This window comes from Lacerta agilis, chromosome 6 (genome assembly GCF_009819535.1).
Source record: "Lacerta agilis isolate rLacAgi1 chromosome 6, rLacAgi1.pri, whole genome shotgun sequence".
NCBI classification, from domain to species: domain Eukaryota; kingdom Metazoa; phylum Chordata; class Lepidosauria; order Squamata; family Lacertidae; genus Lacerta; species Lacerta agilis.
The window spans coordinates 23,429,532-23,457,276 of NC_046317.1; the positions used below are offsets into that span (position 1 = coordinate 23,429,532).

Below are 27,745 nucleotides of genomic sequence, written 5' to 3' on the forward strand. Positions count from 1 at the left end.
ACTTTGACATATACGGCAGCCCTAACTTTGTTAAGAGTCCAGAGTTCTTAGGAGACACCAATTTCCTTCACAGAGCGTCAGTGCCCAGAATTCCCTGGGAGGAGGTATGGATCATTAACCCATTTAAACTTGTAGTTTTGTGAAGAATAGCCTCCTAGCAACCAGCAGCAACCTTAACAAACTACACTTCCCATAATTCTTTGGGGAAGGCATCACTGGTATGATACCGCTTGAAATGTATGGTGCAGATAGGTTACAGTCCCACAGCAAGAGGGGATTATGATGGGGAATGCTGCCCGAGTAATTGGGATAATGATACCACAAAGGAGCCAACCAATCGTGAATGGATACATCATGTTTTCTGTCATACATTTAGAAAACTCACTATAAAGAGCTGGGTACAGGGCACCATGTCAGTTGCAGTTTATTAGAACAAGGCAAATACTAGGATACATAAGTCATCATTGGAGTTCTTCATTCTCTATTTTAGTTGTTGAAACACTATGTGTATACATCCTAGGTTTTTTCCCCAGTTTACATCACCGGACAAGCAGCTATCAACTTAGCACAATTACATCTGATTTGTCACTTTAGGATCTCAAAATGTGCCCAGACACAAGTTTTCTTTTCTTTAGGCTTTTGCAGTAATATGTAGACCAAAAGACCTGTTAACATTTTTAATGGTAAAAATACAGTAAAAAAAATTCCAACCAGTAGAATGAAAATTGATCATCATACCAATAATAACTTCTTTTACATCTGGTACCCCTGCACTGATTCATCATTATAAATTTGTTAAAGGCACCACACATTAGAATTTTAAAGCAAGTGAGTAACCAAAACTAAGCAACTTTCTATGAGTTCCTTATTGTACAAGCACAAACATTTTTAAGGCAAGTGTTTCATGTGCAAAATACAGAATACAGGTAAAACCAACATTAACATTACAGAGTCTTACACCACCTTCTTGTAATAACATTGGCATCAATACGTACAGTACATTGAAAAACATTTTCTCTAGCAGAGCTCAGGTCTAAGGTTTGCTGCAAATATGGCCCTGATCACAATTAATTTTAACATTTAGATTGTGCCAGCAAAAAAACAACAGTCACTCTCTTTTTCTTGACTCTTCTTTCAAGAAAGTCCATATCAACTTGTTCACGATGTCAGGCTGATCTTGTTGGAGCCAGTGGCTGGCTTCAGACAGAATCGTAAGTCTAAACTGATTTTTTACATAAATCCTTGTGATTTCTGCCATCTCAACCTCCATAAAGGGATCTTTTTCTCCCCACAGCAACAGAGTGGGCATGGTGACCTCATGGTGCTGCAGAGGCAGACAACTTTAAAAAAATAAAAGAAAATAAAGATATTATTTTAAAAATCGGGACAAATGGATCAGGTTTAATCCCATTTCATAGTCTGTCACTCCAATCCACCAAGAGAAATCCAACCTGAAATCAGGCTAACTTGTGTAGCCAGTGTGGACACAGGTCTGTATATATTTCCGCACTCCCATGTTTATCTGGGCCTACCTTCCTTCGATTCAGGTAGGGATACAAAATACAATCTGGGGCTACTACTAGCTTTGTGTGACCAGAATTGGACCGCTCCTTTCTCTCTCTTGCGGCAATGCATCCCCCATCTGATCCAGAGGGTTGGGGAACCCTATGGAGCGGATTTTGGGAGCACATGGGAAGGCAGGAACGGGGAGTGCTATTTGCACAAGCAGAAGTCCACTAGGCAAGTGTGGCACAGTTGGTTATCAGCCTATATCCCTGTTATGCCACATGAGGACATATTTATAAGGAACTAAGGAAAACAGGGCTTTTCACTTCATATAAACTCATCCTGTATGAAAGGCAAATTAGACCGCAACTTTCAAGTGACATTACTGAAGGGTAGGTGGGTTCGAGCAGGACTCAAGGCCTAGGTTCAGCTCAAGAGAATTTAATGACGCATCAGGATCAAGAATGACAAATGGGGGCACTTGGCCCATTATATATACCCCTTAAGCCGGCCCAGCCGGCCTGTGATAGGTTGCCTTATGCTGCAACTAGCAAATCACAACACTGGCCCTATCGCAGCAGGGATTGGCTGCTTGCCAGCTACCAGCAAATACCATTGGAGCATTTTAGAATCCTTCCCGTCTTTTGTTCTGCAGCTGAAGCTCCTGAGCTCCAGGAGGCATCAAGGCGTAGGCCTGCAATGGCATGCATGCAGCCTGGGCTTCTCCTACGCTGCCTGCATACATAACATTTACCACCCTCCTCCTTTAGATAATTTCAAATTAAGAAAAGTCAGATCCCCAATGGCTGAACATCCATTTCCAAACTAGTTTTCTCCTTCCTCCCCCACGCCTGAGAGGCATTTCAGAGAATCTGAACTGAGTTTCAGGGTAGAAGATTCACAATAAGGCCACCATACACTCCCATTTTATCTCTTACACAAGCTGTGAGAAGTGACTATGTTTCTGTACGCATGTCCAGTGCATGGTAATGACTTCTGCACCTAAATTAAGCCATACTCTGTACCCGAACACCTCTAGGTTGTGCTTGTGAACAGTGGCTCGTATTATGTGATTGATCAAAGAGCAATAGACTGACCTGAAAAGGTTTCTATAGTGGTTAATGGGGCCGGTTAGTGCGCCTGGTTGGGAGAATACATACAGGTAAGCTTCAATATCTTCCGCTGTTAGCCTGCAACCTTTCCTTCCAGTTCCACTTGACTGGCCAGGAAAGAGGCTTTTCAGAATCTATGGCAACAAATAAGTAACAAGTATTAAATCTGTCCTAAATTACTAGACAGTTCTTATTCATAAGCACTGTAATTGTCTCTCATTGGCTTTATATTAATTCTTCTTTCGTTATCATACCTCTATTTCCCACCTTCAGAAGTTATGGACAATAAGGTGGCAACAGCAGCCTCAGTGGAACCCCCAACTTTGCAGAAGTATGTTATTTCCAAAAAATTAACCCCCAGTTGATTACGTAAAAAAACTATCGAAGCAAGGTGAGAACAGGCTATGCTGAATAAGTATGGAAGGGTATTTCAATTTCAGTTTTCCCCGTTTCTCATTTCCCCCCAATCTTCAATTTTCCACATTTTGCAGCAATTAGCATTTTTTATTTTAAAAAAAATCCACACGAGAAACACATTTTCATATGCAGTTTTGCACAAATTTTTGTCATTTTCCCTAATATCATGCATTTCTGTATATTATTTTCATGAATACTTTCATTTTCAGGTGCACTTTCCCCATAAATATGTGTCTTTGTAAATACTAGTTAGAGAACTGCATTGCAAAATTGGGGTAAGTGCGAATTTTGAAGGATAGGTCTGTTTCAATTTGCATATTGTTTTGGAGACTGCAAAGTTGATAAATGTGGACCAATTTTGTGGACCTGTCCCTTCTGCACAGCAACATTTCCATAAGTGACACAAATTCTCTCTCTCGGCACACTTACCTTAAAATCATTTATCGTAAACATAAGTTCAGGAAACCATGGCATTTGGAAGAAGTAGTAGTAGGCAGATTTAATCATTTGTGATGGATGTCGTAGAATGTATTCTTGAAAAGAAAAGACATGTTTGGGGTTGTTGTTGTTGTTTTTAGCTTGGTGTATTTATTATGGCTTATTTCATATGCTGTGAGGCACTTTGGGCACAATTTTGTGGAAAGGCAAATAAATGAAAATGAAAAGGGAAACATACCTGTGGACTGAAATGAAAAGCTGGTGATTTTGAATTACGATAAAAGGTTAATATCCTTTGTACCTAGGAATTAGTAATGTTGCAGACAATCCTATGCACGTTTACCCAGAAAGGAAGTCCAATCACGTTTCCTGAGGCTTATTCTCTAGGAACTGCACTTAGGATCGCAGCTCATAAACCTTATTTTTTCCTTAATCTTACAGAAGCAAGAGGAAGAGAAGACAGAAATGCTAAGGGGTAGCGCTTTGTCCTGAATTAGGCAAGTCTTTTAAAAAGCTGGTTTTTGCTTTTTGAAATATGGCAATCTTAGGTCCTGCAGACTTGAACCTCCCTTTCATTCAGACCATGTGGGCTATCGATGCCTATTAGTCATAATAATAATAATAATAATAATAATAATAATAATAATAATAATAATAATAATAATTTATTTATACCCCGCCCATCTGGCCGGGTCTCCCCAGCCACTCTGGGCGGCCTCCAACAAATACCAAAATACAATACAGAGTCACAAATTAAAAACTTCCCTAAACAGGGCTGCCTTTAGGTATTTTCTGAATGTCAGGTAGTTGTTTATTCCCTTGACTTCTGACGGGAGGGCGTTCCACAGGGCGGGCGCCACTACCGAGAAGGCCCTCTGCCTGGTTCCCTGTAGTTTTGCTTCTCGCAGTGAGGGAACCGCCAGAAGGCCCTCGGCGCTGGATCTCAGTGTCCGGGCTGAATGATGGGGGTGGAGACGCTCCTTCAGGTATACAGGACCGAGGCCGTTTAGGGCTTTAAAGGTCAACACCAACACTTTGAATTGTGCTCGGAAACGTCATGACACTTTGTACTGTATGTTCAATCTCTGACAGGGTGGATAAAAATCAATGTTTTTTTTAAAAAAAAAAAAATCGGATTTTTAAAATTTAAAACAGATTTTTAAAATAAAATGCTTTTGGAGGGAAAATCTTTCTAAAGATAGTTTTCTATTTATGTTACATTGTAGTCCAAAGGCTATTCATCAGGAAATAAGGATTTGTTTTAAGTTTTTCATGTGTGCTAAAACTCAGTCTAAGTTTTTTTTAAAAAATTGTTTAACCACGTCAGTTAACAAACATAGATACATATGCTATAATGTTATTGTTTTAGTTAAATAAATTGCTTAAATTCTTATTAAGGAAATGATTATTTTTCTCCTTCCTATAAAGTAGAGCAGAAAAGTCATCCAAATATAAACAGTTAACTTATTAAACCTCACAATAATTTTGTAATTATCTGTCTATGTATTAGAAGCTGCAGAAATGTGAGTTGAACCCCATAAAAACGGGGCTTTTCCTCTTTGCTTTTCCCCCTTTGCAAAAAAGCTGCAAAACTTTTAGCCGATCCTCAAAAAACCAGGGCTTCTCCCTTTGCAAAAAAGCTACAAAACTTTTAGCTGATCCTCAAAAAAACAGCGCTTTTCCCTTTGCAAAAAAGCTGCAAAACTTTTAGCTGATCCTCAAAAAAGCAGGGCTTTTAGAGGAGGAAAACCAGAAAAATATTTTTTTTCTTGTTTCCTCCTCTAAAAACGAGGTGCACCCTATGTACCTCTGAAAAGCAGCTACTGGGAGTTGCAAGTGGGAGAGTTCCATTGTGCTCAGCACATGTAGGTGTGAATATTTCCTATTGGTGAGCCACTGAGTGAGCAGAATACTGACTTAGATGGGCCTCTGGTCTGAACAAACATGGCTGTTTTTATGTACTTATGTTTCTGAAGCAGTTTGCTCTACCATTTTCTTTAATGGCTTGTGGCACCTGGGTATGTTTATTCTTCCAATTCAAATCCACTCTGTTCTTAACTTGGCACTGGGGCTCCCCCCCCCATTCTAAGAGAACAAGGAAAAAGTTTGTGTTGAGCTCCGACACCTCTTTTTCTAGAAAAAAACAGCACCACACATTTCTGCTTAAAGATGAGAATGCTACAGACAGATAAAACATTGGATCCCAAAAACTTACCTGTAAAAACTGAAGGATGGGGAAAATTCACAACAATCAGCTTCGTCACCATTTCTGGGTAACAAATAGCAGCTAGCCAAGCAATCATTCCACCCCAGTCGTGACCAATCAGCACACACTTGCTGTACCCTGTTATTTAAAAATAGATTTCTGATAGTTGTTTACCAGCAGTTACATCCAAATACATTATCACATCAAAGGGAATGACAGTAGAAGTTGCAGTATGCTTGGTAGCAACATCTCAATTCTATTCCCCCCCCCCTCCTGGCAAATTATATTCATACCACATTAGGTGGGCACTTCTATTAATAAACTGCTTTCAGAATCACGGGATACAACATAGCAACAAGGTGGGAAATTTCTTAAGAGCCCTTCCCCCCCCTTCATAGCTGGAGTTTTTATATAAATATATTCCAGCATGTGTTTTAGATCAACTTATACGGTAAAGGTAAAGGACCCCTGGACGGTTAAGTCCAGTCAAAGGCACTCATCTCGCTTTTCATGCCGAGGGAGCCGGTGTTTGTCTGCAGACAGCTTTTCCAGGTCATGTGGCCAGCATGACTAGACTGCTCCTGGCGCAACGGAACAATGTGGCAGAAACCAGAGCACACAGAAATGCTGTTTACCTTCCCGCCACAGCGATACCTATTTATCTACTTGCAATGGCTGCTTCCGAACTGCTAGGTTGGCAGAAGCTGGGACAGAGCAACGGGAGCTCACCCTGTTGTGCAGATTTGAACCGCCAACCTTCTGATCGGCAAGCCCAAGAGGCTCAGTGGTTTAGACAACAGCACCAACCACATCCCTTTATCAACTTATAACATCAAGGCTTGGGGGAATAAGGCTGCAATAATATACAACCAGGAAAAACAGATTTTTTAAAAAATTACAAGAAAATGCATCAGCCAGTACCAGAAAATTCCCTTGAGGGAAGGGTGGGGAACCTGTGGCCCTCCAGATGTTGCTACAATTCCCATCATCCCTGATCATTAGCCATGCTACCTGAGGCAAGGGGAGTTGAGGTCCCATGACATGTGGAGGGCTGCAGGTTCCCCACCCCTGCTCTAGGAAGAAGTCACAAAAGGCTACGTAGGGGAAAGGTTTCGGTACTCTTCAGGAACGCAGCCGAAGTCACCGTTCCTCAGTTTTAGAAGGACCCCATTCTACAGCACTGGCACCACAGCTGTAAAATGTCAATACTTTCACAAATAGATGGTCACTGGACATATCTGATGAACGAAGCTAGCAGGAGGATTGATTAGAGATAGACTGCCCCTGTTCTGATGTGGCATGAACAGGGGATTCGGATGTCAAGAACGCAACTCTGGAGATCCCACCAACTTGCTTATTGGAAAGCAAGGCAGGGCCCAAGATGGCATCAAGGCCGCAGACCCCAGTGTGCCAGGAATCCATTTGAGCTGGGGGTGAATAAATAGAAGTCGCGTCAAGACCAGGAGCCAAAGCATCATTGAGAAGCGTGGTGGGACTCAATGAAGCAAGCAAAGGGCTATTATTAACAGGGACAGGTATGGAAATGAAGGTGCCAGGGCTGATCAAGCAACAGGGCTGGGCAGGATGGGTTATGGGGATTGCTGGTAGGATGAAAAACGAAGCCCCTTTTACAACCTTCCGTCTTACTGATCGAGATGCTTGCTGTGGTTTCCTATCTGTCTGTTGGTACGACAGATAGAAACGTTTTGCCTTTTCCAGTCGCTTAACATCTACCTGGATTTACCTTAGGCTCCGTATCCCCACAAATATGTGCTTTCTTTTATCGCAAATACAATATTTGCAAGCAACTCATTTGTATGTTGTTTTGTTGAGGGCAGGGATAGTCTTGCTATGTGGAGATAGCCTTCCTGCTTTTCATTCCCACACATGCACAGCTCCCCTTTTTTAGGGAGGGGGGCATATCAAAAGACTGTATTCCAGCAAAGAAGAATGAGAAAGCAGAACCCTTGAGGAAGCTGAGGGAAAGGAGTTTTTCTCTGCTTAAGCAGGTAGGTAGCCACGTTGGTCTGCCATGTTGTTGTTGTTCAGTCGTTCAGTCGTGTCCGACTCTTCGTGACCCCATGGACCAGAGCACGCCAGGCACGCCTATCCTTCACTGTCTCTCGCAGTTTGGCCAAACTCATGTTAGTAGCTTCAAGAACACTGTCCAACCATCTCATCCTCTGCCATAGTTGAAACAAAAAAAAAAAAATCCTTCCAGTAGCACCTTAGAGACCAACTAGGTTTGTTCTTGGTATGAGCTTTCGTGTGTATCTGAAGAAGTGTGCATGCACACGAAAGCTCATACCAAGAACAAACTTAGTTGGTCTCTAAGGTGCTACTGGAAGGAATTTTTTAAATTTTGTTTCTGCTTAAGCAGTCATCCAAGAATTTACGTAGGTTGGGGAAAGCTGCGGTGCTGGCCATCAAATCAGTAAGTGCCTGTAAACAAATTACAGTCATCTTCCCCACTGAAACTACATTTGCTCAGGGTGTGGGCAGGAATTACGTTTTCCCATTGGCAAAACAATGCGGATTTGCTGCAGGATAAATTGTAGTTTCCGTGCAACAAATGCTCTACCTGGAGTAAATGTTTTCTGGCTGGCTTTCTACTGGGCCCAGCATGTGAGCACTGCATGTGTTGACCCTTTCAAGTAAGGAATTTTTTGATAAACAGCTCAAGAATCACGGCTTTTAAAAATCCACGCACATTTTCCTGAATTAAGATTTAAATTAAGAAAAATAGCCTGCACTCCACACATGAACAGTCATATTTAAAGGAGAAATTGTTAAAGGGGAAATGTTATCGTTCCCCCTTTTAGGATTATTATAAGCTGGGCAGCTTGGATGCTATTAACACACCAAGAGACTCCAATATATCCTTTATATCTGTAATCAGGCAGTCTAGCTTGTAATTCTCTCTCTGGGCAGGAGCATCAGTTTCTCCGTAACCTCTCAAATCCAAGGCCACAACTCGGTATTCGCTCTTAAATTCCCGCATTTGATGACGCCAGGAGTACCTATTAAAGAAGAAAAATGTTTTACTTCCTAGTATTTTTTTAAAAAAACTAAAGGTTGATAAGCTGCTTTACCTTATTTTTAGAAAAGCAGTTCACACCAGAAACATAAAAGATCACAAACCTGAATTCAAGAAAGATGTTATACCAGCATTTTTTTTTAAAAAAAAAGAAGAAACAAAAACTGCACAGAAGCAAAAACCCGCAATATTGATCTTGCTGCATCAGATCAAAACGACTCAGAACAAGGTGATACATTCACAGCATGAACAAGGCATCACTTTACCTCACAGAAATACAGAGTTGGCTATCATCTGCTCATGGGTAGGCAAACTAAGGCCCGGGGGCCAGATCTGGCCCAGTCGCCTTTTAAATCCGGCCCGTGGACAGTCCAGGAATCAGTGTGTTTTTACATGAGTAGAATGTGTCCTTTTATTTAAAATGCATCTCTGGGTTATTTGTGGGGCATAGGAATTCGTTCATTTCCCCCCCCCCAAAAAAAATAGTCCGGCCCACCACAAGGTCTGAGGGACAGTGGACCGGCCCCCTGCTGAAAAAGTTTGCTGACCCCTGATCTAGCCTAACCCCAGTGCCCAATGCAGAATGTAACTACAATGTCCCTACACCTTTAGTAAAGCTGTCTTGTTATGGATGCTGAGAGTTATTGATTGATTGATTGTAATTTTGAAATTTGATTTCCAATGTTAAAAAAGAAAAAGAAACAATAAAGAATAATGATAAAGTTACATCCAAATATCTTACACATTCACGTATCAAGATTACTCTGAATCTCCTGACTCCCCCCCCATCCCATCCATGGGTCCTCTTAATTCTGTTTTCATCTGCATATCAATACTTCTCTAAGATTTCCATCTTCCTAAATTATCTGTCGTTTCCATTACATTACAAGTGCATTTAAAACCCTGCTAATGTTTTAACCTGTTTACAATGATTTTGTATATACATTATAAACATTTCCCATACTTTTAAAAAAAATTCTTGTCTTCCTGCTTCCTGAGCCTGAAATCATCATCATTTGTTAGTTTGATGCATTGCTAATCGTTCAGGATGATCAATGGAAGCTAGTTATGGGAGACAGTCTTCTGATACATGGGAATCTCTCTCCAGGTAATTCTCGCTAGTTTAATACTCCTGATTTGAGTTGTGAGGGGTCGAGGGAAGTCATATAGAGGAAGCCTGAAGTTTGTGTGAGGTCGTACAGAATAGCAGCTTGGAGCCAATTTGATAATTTTGAATTTGGAGATGGGAGGAGAGAGCTGCGGGTCATCTGAAAGCAAAACAACTTTTGGGCCAAGGGGCTTTCTCTGGAAACCTGCGCCATTGTTTGCTGAACTAGCGCTAGACGTATGAGTCTTTGTCTGATTCTGGTATGCTCTGGTTACCTATTGCCGGGGGGGGGGAGGGAATGACCCCAAATATTCCCATTTGTAAGCAAGATTCCAGTATTCTGTCATCAAGAGGAAAATGCTTCATTGCTGTACTGTTAACACAGCCACTTCAGTGGGGAATCAGCTGCTCCTCTTTGCTCTGCCTCATGAAAATTTCGTAGACTTTCTGCCCTAATCTGGGGAACGGATGCAGCCAGAAGTATCCCGTTTGAAGGAGGACATTTCTGGGCCATTGCCTTCCCCTACCATTTTGCTCTCATGAAATATCTGTGTGAGTAAATACAGGAATGAATGTGGCTAAAGTATGTCTTTATAGTAGCCCTGGGCATCTTTAAAAAGGGTACTGAATTGACTTCGATAATGTAAGAATAAAGCTTTCTTTCTCATCTTTTTTGCCTTTTAAAACAACAACAACAAACAAGCAAAGGACTATCTGGACCAGAAGAATTCGGCCTCAGGAGTAATCTGATGGATAAAGTTTCGCTCTTTTTCAGAAGATAAAAAGCAAGAAAACTTGTTCGCTCTCCAGCTCAAAAGAAGGTGTAATACGTGCAGCAAATTAACCAAAATGCTGTGGGGTTTTTTTTATTCCTGCTATATTTTTCAATCAGTTCTTCTTCAGTCAATCTCCGCTGCCTCTTATGATGAAGATTAACAGCTGTCAGTGATTTAGTACTCCCATATAATTTCACCAGCAGTACCTGGGTAGAACCGCTCAAAATATATTATATTTTAGGAAGTTAATAAGAAAAATGAATTTAATAAGCACATATAGCCTGAGTTAGAATATTACTCATTTAAACATATAATTGACTATGACTGGATAACAAAGGGGTAAAGATTAAAAGGATCCTGGAAGGTGCTATATACGGTGTGTAGCAATGAATTCTATTGCAACAAAAGCTAATAATAATGTACTATACACCATCTGGTCATTTAAGCATATATAACTGCCTTGTTGTTAGCAAGGAGAAGAGCCTCACTTACATATGATTATGCCTGTAGAATTATAGAACTTTGAAATTTCCAGGTTGCACAGGAAAGTATGCAAAGATCTCAATCTTTTCAGCCCAAAGGCACATTTGGAATTTTAAGAAAGTGTTGTGGACATTATTGCAAAAATGGCTACCATGGAGGCATGGTCAGTCATAAAATGGCAACTGTGGATGTGATTAGTCACAAATGTTACTAGCACAATGAAGCACACCCATTTAATGGAAGTCAAACTGGTGAAGCTTAAAACCAGGCAAAGGTAGACTCTGCGTTCAAAAAAACACAAAATCATTCCTTTGAGTCTACAATTTTCAGTTCCAGCAGAACACCAGTTTCACAGAGAGCAAGCTCATTATTTTCCCCCAATCACCTCCAAACCCATTCCTCTAAAATTACTTTGTTCACCCAAGATCAATAGGAAGAACGCCATCTGATAAATTCCTCCCAAATGCATTACTCACCCAGCATCTGCCTCAAATCAGTTCCTCTTCAGTAAACGGTATGTACACATTAGTAGCTTAAAATGGTGCAAAGTCGTTTCCCCTCACTGTGATTCAAGTCGCACTAACGCTTGCTGTGCACACCAGGGAGGGTGTGGTGGTCGTTCCGTAAGCATTGCCTGTTTTGTTCCCCCATGTCTGCAACCCCCTAAACTGCTACTGAAGGGAGCTGTCTTCTGCACGCACGTTACGGCTGAACTTAACTGCGGCTTGAGTTTTCAAGTCGGATGGAAGCTGATTTGAAGGGGAAATGCATCCTATTTCTAGAGAAACTACAGGATGCATATATATTGTGGCTAACGTCATGTTCGCTCGGTTTTAAGCAGCAGTGGTGGGAGCACACTGGAACAGGAGTAAATGATAATACGTACATCCCTTAACTCTCAATTCACTCATTTCGCCTCTGCCAACCCAACCCACCTCTTTCTCTGCAATCCTCTTTCCCTAATAGCCAACTCTCTCACACAAACCCCAATCTCTTTCTCTGGCTGGGTTTTTTCCTCTCTCACACACCCCTCTTCATGGCTGTTTCCCCCTCTCCTTATGGTCACTCACATCCCTACTCCTCCCAGGGCCCCCACCTCTCTTCTTCTGGGTGCTCCCATTTTTCACCTCCCTTCTCTAAGTAGAGATGCTAGGGCAGCCACCCCCCAAACTTGGCCCTCCAGATGTTTTGGGACTACAATTCCCATCATCCCTGACCACTGGTCCTGTTAGCTAGGGATGATGGGAGTTGTAGTCCCAAAACATCTGGAGGGCTGTGTTTGGGGATTGAGTAAGGGCATTTCTGCATACAACAGTGTGTGCTATAAAGCTGTGCTTTTCATCTACACAGAAATTTTCTGAGATCTAAGACTGGCACATGAAAACAACAGCAGCAACAACACTCCAAAACACCCAACACCAGACCTTTATAGATTTCTATTTGCATGGAGATGATCCGCGTAAAAAACCCAGATATCTTGATGCAGTGCTGCCATCCGTGCACAAAGGAGTCTTCTCCATCACAAAACTGTTCTGAAAACACATCCTGTCAGGTGGGCGACTCAAAGTGCATTCTAAGATGGCTTGGACAAAGAGCAGCCTAATTGCCCATCAGTTTCCATTGTCACTGAACGGCCATGACAAGCTGGGATGGGGGGGGACCACTTTGAATAATTTAAAACATTTTTAAAAGCTTCTTTTTAAAAAAAATAGTTTGAAAAGGATCTTGCATTTCTCTTCACATCCTGTTTGCCTTTCTCTCTCTATTATTTTAAACCCTGAATAAATTGTTGCATAGTCCAAAGTATAGATTTTCTTTTCGTTGGAGGTGCTATTTATTTTTGGGGGGGGTCCAGTTTTCAAAGGCCCCACATTCCCCCTCTTCTTCCCAAATATGCAGTGCTCAGGAAACACAATGATGTCTTTTTCAGTCCCACTCCCAATTTTCCCAGAGCCCTGTTGTTGTTGTTGTTGTTGTTGTTGTTTAAACTGTGAGGCAGGGGCCAATCGCCCTATAAATGCTGTTCATGAGAAGCCCGTCCTATTTTCTGCAAACCCATTTATAGCATGTCAGTTATGTAAAATAAATAAATCATAGCTATCTCTGGGAGAAGCTCAGAATCTTTCTGTTTCCCTCTCTAACCACTGGCCAGGCTGCTTTTACCCATAGAAAGGATTTTTTTTATTTTTTATTTTGTTTTTACAAAGTCAATGGTGTGTGTAATCAGCTAATTTTGCCCTCTCATCTTCTCTGTATCAGTTTATTTTGACTATTTATTTTGTTTGCCCAAACTTTAACCTTGAAACAAGTTGCTAAACCATTTTGTACATACGAGTTACTCTTGCATAACTTGTTTTCACTCTTTAAAAGTGGAAGTTTTTCAGGCACTTTGAAATGCTCTTCAGTGATCATTTCATCTTTTTGTTTCAATAAAAGGCAACAGCATCCTAAATACAATCTGCATAGATAACTATGGTATTTTTAGCTGGAGTACTTTATGCCATGATTCTCCCACAGTCAATCATACATATTTTTAACCTCATAAATTATTTTAATACTTTTTTTTAAAAAAATAGCACCCATGTGAACTGCGCTGTTATGTTAATGTTGACCTATATAGCAAATTGTTCAATTCCATTAAACTAGTTAGATACATAAGCTACAAGCCATATTGTCAACCAGGGATGGTCATCTACCCAGCTGATGAGGCAATTTTATCTGGGCCCTATCAAATTTTAATCAAGTTATGGCCAAATTTCACAAGTAAGGAAGAGAAAAATCCCTTCAAGTCATATGAAACAGAACTATTCCAAACTTTCATTTTATAGCTCACTTTTTAATTTAGTACAGGACTTAACATGCAGCTATGCATTTGTGAAACCCTTACCAGAAGTTGGCGCCTAGACGATCAATGTCACCCCACAGTGATGGATCAGTTTGTATGGCAAAACACACTTTCAGACCCACAATTATTCCCTAGACCAGGGTTTCCCAAACTTTGGGTCTCTCTCCTGCTGTTTTTGGACTACACTTCCCATCATCCCTAACCACTGGTCCTGCTAGCTAGGGATGATGGGAGTTGTAGTCCAAAAACAGTGGGAGACCCAAGTTTGGAAAACCCTGGTCTAGGGAATAAAGTGGTCCCAGAGAACCAGAGCCTTCCCCGTGTTTTGCTCCTTTAAGATGCCCCCCCCCCCGCTGACGTCACTTCCAACATCTTAGCTGGCTTGTTGGGGGTACAAATTAATGCGTGGGGAGGTAAATGTTTAGGTGAAGTGGGTGAGTTTTGCTCCCATCCCCATGCACTCCAATTTAACCTGCTGGGATGCTGGAGAGTGGAACAAGAGTGGGAGGTTATGAATTGTCGAGGGCAAATGTGTATCTTCTTTCTCCGTTTTAAAGTTGCTGGAATCATTAAAGGTTGTAACTTTATAATTTGGTCAGGGACAGCCAACTTAGGTATTTCACTTCCACCATATAGCGGCAAACATAGGGTGCCTCCAGAGTGTCACTGTTTTGCAACAAATCCATTTTTTGAGAAAATCAATGGTTTGGAAAGTGAAATGCATTAAAAAGTGGGGAGGAATGACTTAACAGGAAGATGTATAAACACCCTGTAAATCAGAATGTAGGATGTAGAACAAATGCTTATTGTTGTGTAACTGCCCTGGAAACAAATAAACACAAATGCTCAGTAAAGATTGGCTATAATGTAACCTCCACATAATCTTTACAAGCAAATCAGGATGAACACACTATAAACAGGTTGTCTAGAGTGGCCCAAACAGGTAGATCCTCACCACACATATTTGGTTTGGCCCCTAGGCTGGTAGAAGATCAGTTCCTGATTAACTGGTAGATACTTCAGAGTGTTTCTTTTAGGTATTTGCTGGTATTTGGGATGCCTGACTTTTTTCTTTCTTTTTTAAAAAAACTTAGAATGAAGTTTTCCATTGTAAATATAAAAAAAGAATAGCAACGTGACTTTGGTTAATATGTGATAGAATATGCTATCCTCAACCCCTTCATGTTTGCTCTCTTATTTAAGTTCGTACAGTATTACTTTGTATTTTATTATTATTGTTTCTTAGGAATGCAGATTGATAGATTTATGGGAAAGTAGGTAACTTTTAATATGTTAGAACACAAATGGTAAGTTAGTGCCCTTTTTTCTCTAACTTTCCTTTCCTTTGTTACAACTCAGGATTTTTTTAAAAAAAATGTTTTCTCTTTAATAAAAATGTGGGGGGGGGACAAATTTTGGACAGCAAATACTTTACATTTGAAGCTATAGCCTTTTGTGGCATTTATAAAACCATTGGAGCCAACTCCTAGGGGCTTTGCCCCCCCCCCCCAATAAAATATTTTAGGGGGCTGTTCCCCCAAAATGATGGGCATTGCCGTTCAAATGGTGTGCATGCACCACATCACATGGTTGATTATGGGGGGGGATTACCGCCCGCCCCCAATATTTTTCTCAAGTTGGCACCCCTGTATAAAATATAACTAATAGGGCAAAATCCACAGATAAAGTGAATTGGAGTCATATAACGAAACAACAGCACAGGGGCGGTGCTCTTCCAGAGATGTTGCTGGGATACAACTCCCTTCATCCCTGACCACTGTTGGGTGGGAATGATGGGAGATGAACTCCAACAACACGTGGAAAGCCGTGGGTCCCCCATCCTTGCAAAACAACTTTGATAAGGTTTAATTTGCACTCCTATACACACAGACCTTGATTGCCTTTCAAGTACACATACAGATATCAAATTTTCAGGTAGGGGGTAGACAATTCTTTTGGATTTAGGTCCCCGTCTGCTATGTGCAACATGTATGGGTAATAAGTTACCATGCCTTGATTACCAATACAATAGCTACTAATTTAAGAGTTCTTGGACAAAAGCAGGACACAGATTCATAGGTGCTGACTCCTAGGGGCCGAGGCAGTTTTGCCCCCCCCCCATGTTGGTTTTTTGAGGGAACTGTGTCCGCCTCAATATTAAGACATCACATGACGTCACGTCGGGGCTCCCCGATTTTGAAGGGAAGCTGGTGCCTCTACAGATTAATAATAACTGTAGCGAAACACACATGGATATTGATCTTGCATATGTAGTTCATGTAAACAGAAGCGTATGTGGCATAAAACTAACGTAAAGGAAGAGTTTTACCAGAACTCCGGAAAGCCATGAAGAAGAAGCATAAGCGGTTTGCCCCTCTCTCCAGCAGCCACATAGTGGAATCTTAACCCGGAATCCTGGAAGTGAAAGAGAAGACAAGTTGTGTTTTTATATTCACGGATAGATGTTCAGGAATCGAGAAGAGCTTTGTTCAAAGATAGCTTGAATTTCGTGCTTCTCAAGAGTCACACGGAAAGTTGCAGCAGTCCAGTATTTCTCTGCATCCATAAGACAAAGAACATGCTGTCATGTTTTCTTTCAACTCTCTCCCTTTCATTTCTTGATGGGTTCGGCTGCATTATCACTGAAGGTGGAGTGATAAACAAGGATACAATGCCTCACCGGTTTAAAAGCTTCAGACCAATGAAAAGGGGGCCTCCAATTAGCTGAGCAGTGGTCTTTTAAAAATGTTAATTATTTTCTAATGTAAGTACTTTCAGAGTGGGTGGAAGATAGGCAATTTCTGAGACCTTTCTCCTCTCTCACATACAGAAAGGAATAGGAATATAGAAAGCTGCTTTGTACTGAATCAAATCATTAGTCTGGTAGCTCAGTACTGTCGTACCTCGGAAGTCGAACGTTTTGTCTCCCGAACGCCGCAAACCCAGAAGTGAGTGTTCCAGTCTGCAAACGTTCTTTGGAACCCGAATGTCCAACGTGGGTTCCGCGGCTTCCGATTGGCTGCAGAAGCTTCCTGCAGCCAATTGGAAGCTGCGCCTTGGTTTCCGAACCTTTTGGAAGTCGAACGGGCTTCCGGAATGTATTTCGTTCAGCTTCCGAGGTACAACTGTACCAGCAGTGGCTCTTTGGGAAGGGGTCTTTTCCAGGGATGTCGAACATGAGACCTTCTGTGTGCATTCTTCCCTTCCCCTTGGTGCCTAGTGTGCCACATGAGGTCATCATCTAAAACAAACCCTGAAAATATATGCACAATATTAGTTAAGATTTCTCTAACCGACTGACCGTTCTAATATTCACGCCAGGCTCTCCATCACACGGCATCGGACTGGTCAAACTTACTTGAGAGCACACTGTCCCCACCTCCAGGAATATTTGCTGTCTGTCTGCACCTTAGCAGGACTATTTCACAACTCCTCGTTTTATGGATTCTTGTGCTATTTGTGGACGTGCATCCAGGTATTTCCAAGGAGGGTTGAGGAGCATGGGAGGAACAGAGGAGGAGGAACTTGGGTACGTTCCACTTTATGGCGACTTTGCACAAATCAAGTAAGCACTTAAAAGGATTTATGCAGTTCCTTGTTTCTGGTTCAGGCAGGGATGACAGGCAACACCTGGAAAAGAGAGCTAATTGGAGCTTGTTATGAAATATGCTGCAGACACCTGTCCTCTGTCGCTTTATCAGGAGCACTGGCTTTTGCAAAATTAAGCCGGTGTGTACGTACCCTAGGTTGGACACTGCAACTGTTCTGGCTTTCCGCCGAAGCCTTAATAGGGCCATAGTGGTGTCAGGCAAACTTCTACTTCAACCGGTTGTCACATTACTTCTCATACTATTTCAGATCAACAAACAAGCTCTCTGCTGAGAGTGCTAATAAGGACACCAGCCAGGCGCTGTGGATCCTTGTCTGTTAGCAACTATCTTGAGAGCCTCTCTTCATTTCATGCTTGACATCAGCCAGCTGTGAGAGGCGAGCACTCAGCTGCAGTGCAAGAACATGGCTCTGGATAATTGAGAGAGGTTGATGTGGCTGCCGCTTCATTATTTTGAAGTCGCGGTGAAATGAATCCTGTGGCAAAATTGGTAAAGCGCTTGGGAACTAAGGTTTCTCCAAGCAGTAAAGCCAAGGGCATTTTAAAGCCAGTGTATATGACCTGTCTTCTCCTCACTCCCTCACAGCTGAATTGTAAAGATGTTGGCAGATTCCTTACAGTAGGAAAGGGTAGCTCTGCTCATGTTTGTGGAATCCAAGTCCCATCAGCCCCAACCTTCATGGCCAATGGTGAGGAATGGTGGGGATTGTTGTCCAGCAATATTGTGTCACAGGTTCTCCATTCCTGCCCTCCAGTTATTCCTTCTCAAAACGACAATTCCCAGAGTTCCATGTAGGAAAAGCCATGCTTGCAAAACTAATCATAAACTAATCCTTCCTCCTTATATGCACTTAATTAATTCTATAAATATTCTTGGAACTAATGGAATAAGCTGTTATCAAGAAAAAAAACAAGCAAAACAGAAGTGACATGAAAATTTTCTTCTCCAGCTGAAGAGCTCTAAACATTATCTTTCGACAAACATTTCCCTCTCCATGCAGAAAGCAACTCTGCCAAGAGCTGATTGGCTAGCATCTGTGATGTTGTGCATCTATCCCTCCCATCTCCAAAGCTGTTTTGCAACAAACAAAAAATCACATTGTATTTTTTCTTTTTCTTTTGCATTTATGGACCACTTTTCATCACCTCGTGTTCAGAGAGTGGATTCCAACAGCTACATAAAACAACTCATTAAAATTTAAATTCATTAACCAGCAGAACAATACAAAACAATTTCATAAAGCAACCCAACAAAACATGCAACGGCTAGGAGAGCAAGTGTGTGTTTTACCAAGTGATGGAAGCAATATTGTATTCATCCATGCTACCAGGAGGGCTGGGGAGGATTCCGTAGCTGGGGCACTACTACAGAGAAGGCCCTATCCCACCCACATCATGAGCAGCCCAGACTGACTGGTATGTGGAACGGTGCTTCATGCCTTTATTCAATGAATTAATATTCAAGAGGCACTTAATTTATTTTACAAAAAAAAGTCAGTAGGCCTGAAGTGCCACTGCAAGACAGATGATGAGATTGATGGTCAAATCAACATGCAATTAGCTGATAAAGTATGCAGCAGCAGCAGCAGCTTAAGAAGTAGTTCACTGGAGACAGCCAGTGTGCACTTCTGAATACTGCTGCATGTGAGAGGACACCCAGCACCTTTCCCTGAGGACAAAATGAGGCAGTGGTGGAGGCATGTGGTCATTAAGTGCCGACTCCCTGGGGCCCTGGGGTGCCTAAGCACCCACAAATTTCGGCTCCAGGACCATGCACACTATATGGTACCCACGGCCCCTGGCACCCACGATTGTGGGGCCAAGCTGGCACTCCCGCAAGTGGGGGTTAACTTGACACTTTGCTGGTTCTATGGCTGCCAAGTGGCTAGCAGTCCTGCCACAAGAACAAACCATGGCAAGTTCTATTTAACGGCACGCTTGTACTCACTCAAACAGGGTGCTTCCTGGAATGGGAGTGCCCCAGCCTTGCAGCCCAGCCACCCTTCCAGAGAGAGGTTCTCCCTCATCTTACAGAGCTCTTATGGCTGCAAAACTTGCTTCGTTCATTTCAGCGCAAGGGAAATAAATCGCAGTGCAAATTTATTTGCATCGGGTTCTAGATATTGGCATGTGTCCTAAGTTTTAGAATAATAGCTACATGTTGTTGTTGTGTCCGACTCTCCGTGACCCCATGGACCAGAGCATGCCAGGCACGCCTATCCTTCACTGCCTCTCGTAGTTTGGCCAAACTCATGCTAGTCGCTTCGAGAACACTGTCCAACCATCTCATCCTCTGTCGTCCCCTTCTCCTTGTGCCCTCCATTTTTCCCAGCATCAGGGTCTTTTCTAGGGAGTCTTCTCTTCTCATGAGGTGGCCAAAGTACTGGAGCCTCAACTTCAGGATCTGTCCTTCCCGTGAGCACTCAGGGCTGATTTCTTTAAGGATGGATAGGTTTGATCTTTTTGCAGTCCATGGGACTACATGACTCGCTGTTAAATACTTTATCGCCATAAATAAAACTTGCTTAATTTTAGATGTACATGAAAAGAACTTCTCACTAAAATTTCAAGTTAGCTATGGTTTTATAGATTTCGAAATCTCTATTCTTTCATTTACAGGAATTTTCTCCACAGCCTTTGTTAAGTCTACATAATTTATTTCTATTGTCGTTAAGGGCACTTTACTACCACTGACTGACTGGGTGGGTAATTCAATTTAAAGTATCAAGAGTGCTTTTACATACCTTACAAGGCTGTGATATATACTGCTAATTCATTTTCTTAGGGAAAATTTCAATTGCATTATAGAAATTAAGTGCATATCGAAGTTTCAACTCTGCGATATATTTTTCTTCCAATGTTTCACAACAAGTGCGTGAAGTTCTTAACAGGAGTCATTATCGTCAGTATCACTCCATTTCAAACTCTTACCAACAAATTGCAAGGAAACCCGCAAACCTAACTTTTCTGGATGCGTTGGATCTCATGTCCTGTTTGTGGTCTACTCAGAAGCACTTTGGCCTGAATGGGCAAGGCTCCTCTAAGTTCCTTTCCTTCCATTTGGTAGTGGATCAATGCATGGAAAGATACGGTTTCAGAACCATTTAAAGGACAGAACCGCTTGCTACACAGCACAGGGGATGTCACTGAAAGTGGATTCCATGTGCCAAGTTGTCCCCCACCCCATCGTGTAGGATGCTTTAATCCCATGTTGTGATCCTCACATCTGAATTGGCTCACATCATTTGGTTGGTGCTGGCAGGGGCAGGGGAAGCGTACAGCATGGTAATATCATGGCAAAGAGCAACCGAGAGGAAGAAATCAACATGAGGAAGTTCTGATTTGTGCCACCCTAATAGTCGTATGCAATGTGGAATTCTACTTAAGCACTATCCGTGCATCAAGCCATAGGAATATGCTTGATAGAGTTGGGTAGGATCAGCAGGAAAATATTAAGGTGAGGCATGATGGGGGCCAATATCTGAAGGGGTGTCGAGCACACCATGCTCTCTGATGCTCCATGGGGTAGGACTAGAAGCAGTGGGGTGGATTGGCTCAGATGACCAACTAGTTTTGCCATTCTGACCTAGCTTGTATTTCTTTTCAGTATGCAGGAGCATGTTATGTCTTCATTTTGCACAGCTCCTGGGAACACTAATGGGCTACTTTTTATTAATGAGAAAATGAAACCTGCAAACAATTGTAGACGAGTTAAGTGCATCTTGTATTTATCATTTTGGAAGGGCAAAAGAATCAATAAACTATTCCCACCAATGTCCTTCTTCCCTGAGTTGATGATGCTGAGTTGATGAATCCAGGGCAAGTCAGAGTTATGAAGCAATTTGGGACCTAGAATCAAGGACATGGCCTCTGCACTTCAAAGATGACATTTGATTCATGCGCCACCACAGTTTCTGCCTCGAGACTAGACAATTTCAACTCTTCCCAGTGTGGGCTCGCAGACCTTTTAGTGTGCATGCTGGAAGAGTGTACCTACTCTGCAAGCATTTTTAAATTATAATAAATCTGATAAGATAGAGCCACCGCTGCCTTCTCACCAAAACTTCTGCCCCAGATACCACATATGGACCGGATACTGGACTTTTACTCAGTGCCTGCAGAGATTAAGAGGATCGGGCAAATCAGGAGTTAGGTTAAGCACCCAGACTTTTTCCTGAAGCAATTACTGAAAGGTTGAGTAGCGTGTTTGCAAATCACTTCAAATGCATTGCCTCTCATGTCTGCACACCGGTTGCTTAAATTCACATTTCCTCTCAAGGCTTTCTCTCTCTTTGGGGGGCGGGGGGGGGGGGCGGGCATCTGTTCCAGACAGGAATGTCAAGACTAGTCACACACGATGGCTTTGTACCCAGGTTTTGGCACATCGCAACCAAAATGCAGGGTCTGTCAACACCAGGACACACCAGAGAGCTCGCTTATTCTCACTGTTTGCATCTCAGAAATGGACTGCTGCTTGCAAGCCCGCCTCCTCCATAACGCCCCCTGCCTCCCCAAATATATATATATATATGTTTGTGTGGGTGGGTGTGGGTGTGCACAGGATGACATGTGTGTACACACATCTATCTGCAGCAATGTGTGCGTTTGTGGAGCAAACACAACCCTTTCTATGGGCTGCATTCTGCCTTGTTTTCCAACAGCCACAGAACTGGGAAGGAGGGAAGGAAGGAGAAAAAGAGAGGGAGAGAGGAGGAAAGCAAGGCAAGCCTCTTTCTGCCTGTGCTCGTCCTTTCCCACGAAGAGGGCGACCGAGTGCCCCCTTTGCGCCCTGGGCAGCAGAAGCGAGGCTCCCTCCCCGCAGACACGCAGACCCCACAGCTCGTGAGGACGGCGTCGTCCCACCCCGCAAGCTCCTCTTTACCTTGATCCGGACATAGCAGTGAGTCCCCCAGGAAGGGTCGTTGAGGCAGCCCGGCGGGTTCTCCCGGATGAGCCACTGGAAGGTCTTGGCCGGCCTCGTGCCGAGGCTCCACAAAAGTTTCAGCAGCTCCCTGCAGGCGCACAGGCCGCAGTAAGCGTACACGAGAGCCCAGAAGAGCACGGACCGGAGTGTCACCATGAGCCGGCCGGGAGAGCGAGGCGAGGAGGCACGAAGCGGGAGAGGCGACTCGCGCTCTCGATCTCTCCATCCGCTGCCCCCCCCCTTCAGCGGAGGAGAGATGGGCTGCGCCAGCGGGAGGCACGAACCGACGACGGCATCGCGAGGACCGAACCAGATGGAGAGACGGGGGGGGGGGGGGAGAGGCGGGAGGAAGGCGAAAGAGACCGAGGAGGAGTCCCGCGCGTCTGCAGGCGCGCACGTCGCCTCTCGAGCCCGCGGCCCTTGCTCGCCTCTCCGAAGGAAGAAGCCGCGCACAGGATCAGAGGGGCGCCGTGCGCGCGGAGGATCGGCTCGCACGTGCACAGGCGCGTTACTTGGACGCAGACCGGCTGCACGTGTGAAGGAGGGCCGTTACGTGTCGCGTGTGCGTTCATAATAATAATAATAATAATAATAATAATAATAATAATAATAATAATGCTTTTCATTCAGTGTATTTTGCTTCGTCGCGCGGTGATCCGCAGGAGCCAACTCCTTGGGGCCAACTCTGCCCCTCCAATAAAATATTTGTAGGGCTCCATCCAGCCTCCCCCCCCCCCCGTTCATGGGCATTGCCATTCAAATGGTGTGCGTGCACCATGTCATGTGAGCGATTATGTGGGGTGAGGCTTACCTTGTGTGTCCCCCACCCCCAATATTTGATATTCAAGTTGACACCCTTGTTACTGTGTATCATCATCATATTAATAATAACATCACCATCAACAACAACAACAACATCTGAAGAAGTGTGCATGCACACGAAAGCTCATACCAAGAACAAACTTAGTTGGTCTCTAAGGTGCTACTGGAAGGAATTTTTTATTTTATTTTGTAACAACAACAACAACAACAACATTTATTGAGGGTGGGGCAGCCCTTTAACCTCCCTGTTGGCCTGGCCCAGCAAGCCAATGCCTGAGTAAACAGGCATGGGGGAGAGAGACTGTTTTTCTTGGGGTGGGGGGGTGGGGGGAATTATATGTTTATGGAAGCCCAAGAGCTAGTAGGATGTAGCGGCTTTTGGGACTCCTTTCCTCTAAAAAGCAAAGTGTCAAATGCAATTCACCCCTCCCATTTAATAATCAGAACGGCTCTCGTGGGACCAATGGCTTCCAGCAGCTTAAGACGATATCATAGAGTTGGGTGGGACCCTGAGAATCATCGCGTCCCAACTTCCTGCGATGCAGGAACACAGAGCTGTCCCAAATGGGAAATCGAACCTTCGACCTTGAGGTCATGAGCGCCATGCCCTATGGTACTGTATGTATCAAATCAAAGAGCACGGGCAAAAGCAGGACTTTGCAGATGCCACTGGTCAGCTTGATCAACCCTGCTATGGACAGAGAAATGCGCCATTCCTTGCTCCACACCTGACCTGCACAGAAGATGTCCTCCTGGGTATGGCAGGTGGGGATCAAATGGGGAAGACTGGCAGTGCAAATTAGACTCGGGGGCCAGAGGTTCTTTGCTGCTGCTATGTACCTTTGGCCCTCCAGTTGCTTATGTAAATTAAACAATAAAATCATCCGTGACCATAGCTGTGGTGCCTATGCTCTGCCTCCACAGTAATGCTCCCAAATGCCCCTTTCTGGAAGCCACACCAGGTGAGAGCGCTGTTGTGCTCTGATCCTGCTTGGAGGTTTCCCATTGGCACCTGGCTGGCCACCTTGAGAACAGGATGCTGGACTTGATTGGCCTGTTACTGCTAGTATGTGCCTGGGGTGTCTGTGTTACAACGAGGTCCCTGGCTTCACCCTTGGTGGGTTCTCCCGAGTTGCATCCTTTTCTGTTAAAGCACGAACTGGGCAAGTTGCGTTTGGGCAGCAACTTTTCCTGGAAGGTAAGATCGAAGCAAAACAAAGAAGAGAGAAGGGCAAGAGCAAGGGGATATTGGAGAGGGTGTGTGGCTGCCGCTTGACAATTGCTAGCTTTCCCCGACTTCAAACTTGGTTGCCATAGAGGAATGTCAGGGGTTGCCTAGCAACCACCATACTCATCCCCTCCTTCCAAATAGGCTTCTATTTGAAATAAGGAGAGCATCGTACAAAGAGTTGTGTGTGTGTGTCTGTTTTTAAGCATTTTTTAAAGCAAGGTAAACGCCCTGTGAAAGGAAGAAACTAGAAGCGTACTCCGAAAGTTACACTTGGCAAACCCCAACCAGTCTACTACTCTTAGTATCACAAGATGGTCATGAGAGTGCTTGTACTAAAATGGTCAACTGAAAGCTTTCCTTATCACCACAACGGTTATTAACACTGGGCTTTGGTAAAGCAAATAATTTAATTAGACAGTGCCTATATATTGATATCGAGCGACAGAATAATTTGGCCATGATAAGGAAATTTTGTCCATGGTATGATTATTTCCCACCTAGTCATTTTGACACATTGGCACCCTATTTGCAAAATTTAACAATTCCAAAACACAGACGTTCTTTCACTTATGCAAGATTGAATATACTGCCTTCGGCTGTACTTGAGGGTCGATTTCAAAAAATTCTGCTGGGAAAACGCTTATGTCCATGTGGGAGATGGCAGTACTGAGTCAGTAGGTCATGTGCTTCTAGCTTGAACTCTCTATATAGATTTGACGAGTGAGGTTATTACCCCTCTACTCTATGCTGGGTCGATCAACCATTGCTACTGTGTCCTTCCTTCTAGCAGATCAAGATAAACCAGGTGACCAAACAAACAAACAAACAAAAAACCTGCAAAATTTTTAGCAGGGGCAATTAGAGTAAGATCTGTTATTTGACTATTGATGTAAACCTCCAGAATGTATTTTGTATAGTTAAGTTTTTGCCTCTATCTTCAGTACATTTTATTTCATTTCATTGCTATGGCTAGCGGCTGATGAAAATAAAGATTCTTCTGGTTCTGATTACTCTTTGCAAGCTGCACAGATAAACTGCACTTGCCTTCTTTTCCCGTGATCTGGAGACAATGTGACAGAAGGGAGATCAGTTGTTGCCAGTGAGGACCTGTAAGCCTGGAATACGCTGTTGATGCTATGGAGCCGAGAACGTCAAAAGCATCCCTACTGGGGTCTGGCCAAAGGCCGGCTTGGTCCAGCATCGTGTTCGGTCCAGCATCCTGTTCCTGCAGTGGTCAAACACTTTTCCCATGCGTTCCCCAACAACTGGTATTTAGCAGCATAACCCCCCTGATACCAGCAGTAATATGTAGACATTGTGACCGATATCCTTATTCTCCATAAATCCTCTTTCATAACAAGCCACCTTGGTGACCATCTTGTGACAGCAAAGTCCTTAGCTTAACTATGAGCTGCCACCGTGCGAAGTAGTAGCTTATTGTTACAAAAGTCGGGTGGCAAGAAGAGCCAATGGGGTTCCAGGCACTCGCCCAGGGGCTGTGTTCCTTTATAAAACTGAGATATGGGAAAGACTGTTGTAGCTTTAAGAAATAGGGTTTATTCACCTGTTTACACCTTCATTCTGCAAGTAGGGAGTCCAGATCTTACGGCTCAAGAGGGGCTTGTCCCCCCCCACAGCTCTGGAGCAGTGCAGCCCTGGAGTCCAACGCAACTCCCCCAGTCAGCTCTGCAGCCAGCCTGTTCAAAGATGGATCCCATCCCTTTCTTCCTCCTTCTCCTTCCCAGAATCCATTGCTCCCTTTTCCTGTCACCTCAAACACCCTTCCAAACCCCCGTCTCTCTTTACACCTCTAGCAGGTGGGGAAGGACAGTTCTCTTCCATTGCCAATGGCCCTCAGTGGTCCTGTATTCTTGCTTAATGGTCCTAGCTTGTTTTTTTTTTGTTTGTTTTGCTTTTGCATAGGCCAGCCCAGGAATTCATCTGCAGCTTGTATTCTCCCTTCGTATCCCAAATAATCAAAATCTTAGCATTTATCAATTTATAGGGTTGGGGGGGGGTCCTCCCCAAATCTATAACACCCTATTGTCTTTCTTCCCCAAATCTTGCAACATTCAGCTTCCTTGCATGGCCATGGGTTTTCCTAGCGTTGTATGAGATAAAAGCTTCCCTCCATCCACTTTCTGTATGCCATGCATCATTTTTTTTTTACAAAGCTGTCATGCTTTTAACTTGGCTTTTTCCAGTCTCGAAAGCCACAAATGTTTTAACCTTTCCTCATAGGGGAATTGATTGCTTTGGTTGCACTTTTTAGGTTTCCATCTCTAACCTTCAATCACAAGCATCAGCCTCAAGGAACCGTATTGTGTGTCTTCACCAATGGGGCTATAAAAGCAGGTGTGAGGGGAAGCATGCGATAGAGAGCAGTGGCCCCCAACCCTTTTGGGTTCTGGGGTACATTTAGAAAACGAAGGAAACTGGCTTGAGTGGCACAGAATACCAGATTCAGAATTGGAAAACGGGCGGTGCTCAGAGCCCTTCCCAACACAGGCAAAATATGGGTACAGCCTTGCAAAATAAATAAAAACAAACACCTGCCCCACAACAGCAAGCAAAATAAATAAATAAAAATAAATTCCCTCTAATAAAAAAGTCAAAATAAAAAGAATGGAAGGGGTAGGGTTACTTGCTGGGCACCCAAGTCAGTGCCTGGTATTGTTGGAGACTCCCGTGATAGAGATAAACAAAACCCACGCCTTACCCAGCTCTGATACTGCCCAGAAGTGAGCTGGGCTGGAGAAATAAGATATGAGAAGAGGGTGGAGCACCTGGTCAGGTTTCACTCTCCTCCAACATGTGTACCATCTAGTATTAAGAAGTATACTGTACCCCATTCCCCACTTTATAGCTAAATAGACAAGAATATATTTAATAAGACATGTACATCTGGTTTGACTCTAAGCTAGACAGGTTCCTTGACGTAGAATCATAGAAGATTTGGAAGGGACTTCAAGGGTCATCCAACCCCCTGCAATTCAGAAATCCTGCCCACAGCCATTCCTAGGTGGGCTCAAACCACCAACCTTCTTGTTAAAAGTCAGATGCACTGACCCTTTGCGCCACAGTAGTTTCCTGGGGTTTATTATGGAAATGGAGATTACCATTTTTTCCTCCTGGCTGAAGGTCCCTTGAACATCAGGGACCAGAGTTCCAGAACATCCCCCCACTTGTATGTCCATGAAGGTGAGGACTTCCACCATAAACAGGAGATT

The 27,745-nt window shown here is 43.4% G+C and overlaps 1 protein-coding gene across 1 annotated transcript; it reads right to left on the reverse strand.

Annotated features, from left to right (window-relative positions):
- Positions 1 to 399: 399 nt before the first annotated feature.
- Positions 400 to 22,800, reverse strand: EPHX4 (epoxide hydrolase 4). The gene is made up of 7 exons (XM_033151608.1): positions 22,421 to 22,800; positions 16,258 to 16,343; positions 8,542 to 8,699; positions 5,689 to 5,817; positions 3,465 to 3,568; positions 2,604 to 2,752; positions 400 to 1,340 (listed from the first exon to the last, which is right to left on the reverse strand). Exons 1-7 carry the CDS (start codon positions 22,616 to 22,618, stop codon positions 1,109 to 1,111), a joined length of 1,056 nt encoding a protein of 351 aa, XP_033007499.1. The 5' UTR covers positions 22,619 to 22,800; the 3' UTR covers positions 400 to 1,108.
- Between the last annotated feature and the right edge of the window lie 4,945 nt (positions 22,801 to 27,745).

Excerpts from the sequence above, each read along its gene's own strand:
- EPHX4 (XM_033151608.1), bottom strand. The coding sequence starts at position 22,618 with ATGGTGACACTCCGGTCCGTGCTCTTCTGGGCTCTCGTGTACGCTTAC. Across the intron at positions 16,344-22,420 it reads ACTGCTATGTCCGGATCAAG|GATTCCGGGTTAAGATTCCA; the intron begins GTAAAGAGGAGC and ends TTTCACTTCCAG. Across the intron at positions 2,753-3,464 it reads TTACGATAAATGATTTTAAG|ATTCTGAAAAGCCTCTTTCC; the intron begins GTAAGTGTGCCG and ends TTGTTGCCATAG.